The sequence below is a fragment of the Oxyura jamaicensis genome, unplaced genomic scaffold, assembly GCF_011077185.1.
Source record: "Oxyura jamaicensis isolate SHBP4307 breed ruddy duck unplaced genomic scaffold, BPBGC_Ojam_1.0 oxyUn_random_OJ69256, whole genome shotgun sequence".
NCBI lineage: Eukaryota > Metazoa > Chordata > Aves > Anseriformes > Anatidae > Oxyura > Oxyura jamaicensis.
Window position 1 is genome coordinate 1 of NW_023309293.1, and position 2,165 is coordinate 2,165.

Sequence of the window (2,165 nt, forward strand, 5' to 3'; positions counted from 1 at the left end):
AGGGAGGGCTCAGGGGCCGCGAGCGCCTGAAGATTTGGGTCTGTTTCCTAGAAAAAAAAAGCGTTTATTACAAAAAGTGTCACGTCGCTGGCGTGCCCCCGCCCTGCTGCGAGCGGCGCCGCGTGCTCGCCGGTGCCACCACGGTGTCCCCCAGCCCCCCGGGCAGCTCCACAGCCGGCCCCCGGGGGACACAGCAGCAGCGGGAGCAGCCCCTGGGGCCCGGCCCCAGGGCGGGCGGCGGGGCAGGAGCCCCCCCCTCGACCTCTCCGGTGCGGTCAGGACGTGGCCGTTTCAGATCATCCACTGGTCTTGGTCCTGCTCGGCCCCCTCCATGTCCACCTGGGGAGGGAACGCGAAGGGTTGGAGGCAGGGGGTCACGGGCACAGTGCCCAGGGCCAGGCTGGGGTAGGGGGGGGGGGTCGGGGGGGCTTTAGGGCCGCTCACCTCGTTGATCTCCCCGTCGTCGGGGGACTCGTTGTAGTCGTTCATCTCATCCATATCCTGCATGTCCTCGTCATCCTCAGAGTCCTCTTCGCTGTCCTCGTCGTCCTCGTCGTCCTCCTCCTCCTCCTCGTCGTAGTGCTGCGGGGGTCGGGGCGCCGCCGCTCAGCCCGCGCCCCACAGCCCCCCACCCACCCCAGCAGCCCGGCCCCCACCGCGGTCGCCCCCAGCCCGGGCTCCCTCCGCCCTCCCCTCGCGGGGTGACCACGGCCCCGCGGCTGCACCCACCTCGGAGGCCGGCTTCCCGATGGGCACCAGGTTGTTGTCCTTCTCCGCGATGCTCTGCAGCTAACGAGGGAAAAGGGGGGGGTCAGCACGAGGGAGGGACACCCCCGGCACGAAACGCACGCGGAGCGGGGCGGCCCCGCAGCCCCCGAGCCCAGCAAGGGGCCGGCTCTGTCCCCAGACAGAGGGACCTGGGCCAGGGCAGCTGGGGACAGCCGACAGCTGTCACAGGAGGCGCGAGGCTTTGGGGACGAGGCCCCCGGGACGCGGTGCTTGGCCCAGCGCAGGGGGACCGCGATGGCTGCGGGCGTCCCCGTGTGCTGGTGGCACCCGAGGGACCGAGCCTTCCAGGCCCTAACGAGCTCGGCGGGACCGGCACAGCGGCCGGGGGTAATTAGAGCTCAATTAAAACACCCGGCACCTCAGAGCCAGAGGGACTCCGAGCATCTCCCCGGTGCTTCTTTTTTCTTACACTGCCTGAGATGACTTAATTTGATGAGGATGACTTAATCACCGAGCCGCTGGCTTTAATCAATTTATCGGCGTTTCTCGCCGCGTTCCCACGGGCCGTGGCACCGCACCGACGGCAGGGAGCACTCGCAGGCCGTCGGAAGTCACCGCCTGTCCTCCGGGGGCTTTCATTAACGGCTGGCTGACGATGCAGCCCCGGTTCAGCGCCGCTCCGCCACCCGCGGGCAGAGCCCTGGGGCACCTCCCGGCCCCGCTCGCCCAGCCCCACGTCCCGGCGGCTGCTGGAGACCCCACGGAGGAGCCCCCAGCCCCTCTCTGGGCAGCCTGGGCCAGGGCTCCGGCACCCGCCCGGCCCAGCAGTGCTGCCTGGGGCCCAGGGGGCACCTCCCGGGCTCTGGGCCTGGGGCCTCTGCTCCTGGCCCTGGGCACCCCTGGCGAGAGCCCGGCTCCGGCCTCTGCGCAGCTCCCCGCAGGCCCCGGCTCCCCCGGAGCCTCGTCCCGCTGCCCGGCCCCGCACCCAGGCCTGGTGCTGCTGCTCCTGCTGCTGCAGCTCGCCCTCGTCCCCGCACGGCCGGTCCAGGTTGAACCACAGCGGCTCCGTCAGGCGCGGCAGCAGCGACGGGAACAGCGTCGACATGGCGCCGCCCTGTCAGCGGCCGACCCGGAAGTGCCGCCCCGACCCGGAAGCAGTTGAGGGGGGGGTGAAGGGCCCGCCCCGCTATTGAGCATGCGCAGAGCGCCGCCCGCCGTCGCGCAGCGTCGGGTGAGCGCCGCGAGGCCACGCCCACGGGGCGCCGAGGGGCAGAACGGGGTAAGGGGGCGTGGCCTTCATTGAGAGTGGGCGTGGTCTGCATGTGGGGGCGTGGTCAACGCCGTGATTGACAGCTGGAGCGCAGGGACCCGCGGGGAGGGGGCGGGGAGGGGTGGGGCCGTGCCCACGGGTGTCCGCGACCCACGGGGGGGGGGGG

At 71.8% G+C, this 2,165-nt stretch overlaps 1 protein-coding gene across 1 annotated transcript; it reads right to left on the bottom strand.

The window, feature by feature from the left end:
- Positions 1-43: 43 nt before the first annotated feature.
- ANAPC15 (anaphase promoting complex subunit 15) lies at positions 44-1,875 on the bottom strand. The gene is made up of 4 exons (XM_035313876.1): positions 1,715-1,875; positions 730-789; positions 445-582; positions 44-339 (listed from the first exon to the last, which is right to left on the bottom strand). Exons 1-4 carry the CDS (start codon positions 1,832-1,834, stop codon positions 292-294), a joined length of 366 nt encoding a protein of 121 aa, XP_035169767.1. The 5' UTR covers positions 1,835-1,875; the 3' UTR covers positions 44-291.
- Between the last annotated feature and the right edge of the window lie 290 nt (positions 1,876-2,165).

Coding starts and splice junctions, on each gene's coding strand:
- ANAPC15 (XM_035313876.1), bottom strand. CDS start 1,834: ATGTCGACGCTGTTCCCGTCGCTGCTGCCGCGCCTGACGGAGCCGCTG. Junction 790..1,714: donor AGCAGCAGCACCAGGCCTGG/GTGCGGGGCCGG, acceptor TTCCCTCGTTAG/CTGCAGAGCATCGCGGAGAA. Junction 340..444: donor ACGACGGGGAGATCAACGAG/GTGAGCGGCCCT, acceptor TTCCCTCCCCAG/GTGGACATGGAGGGGGCCGA.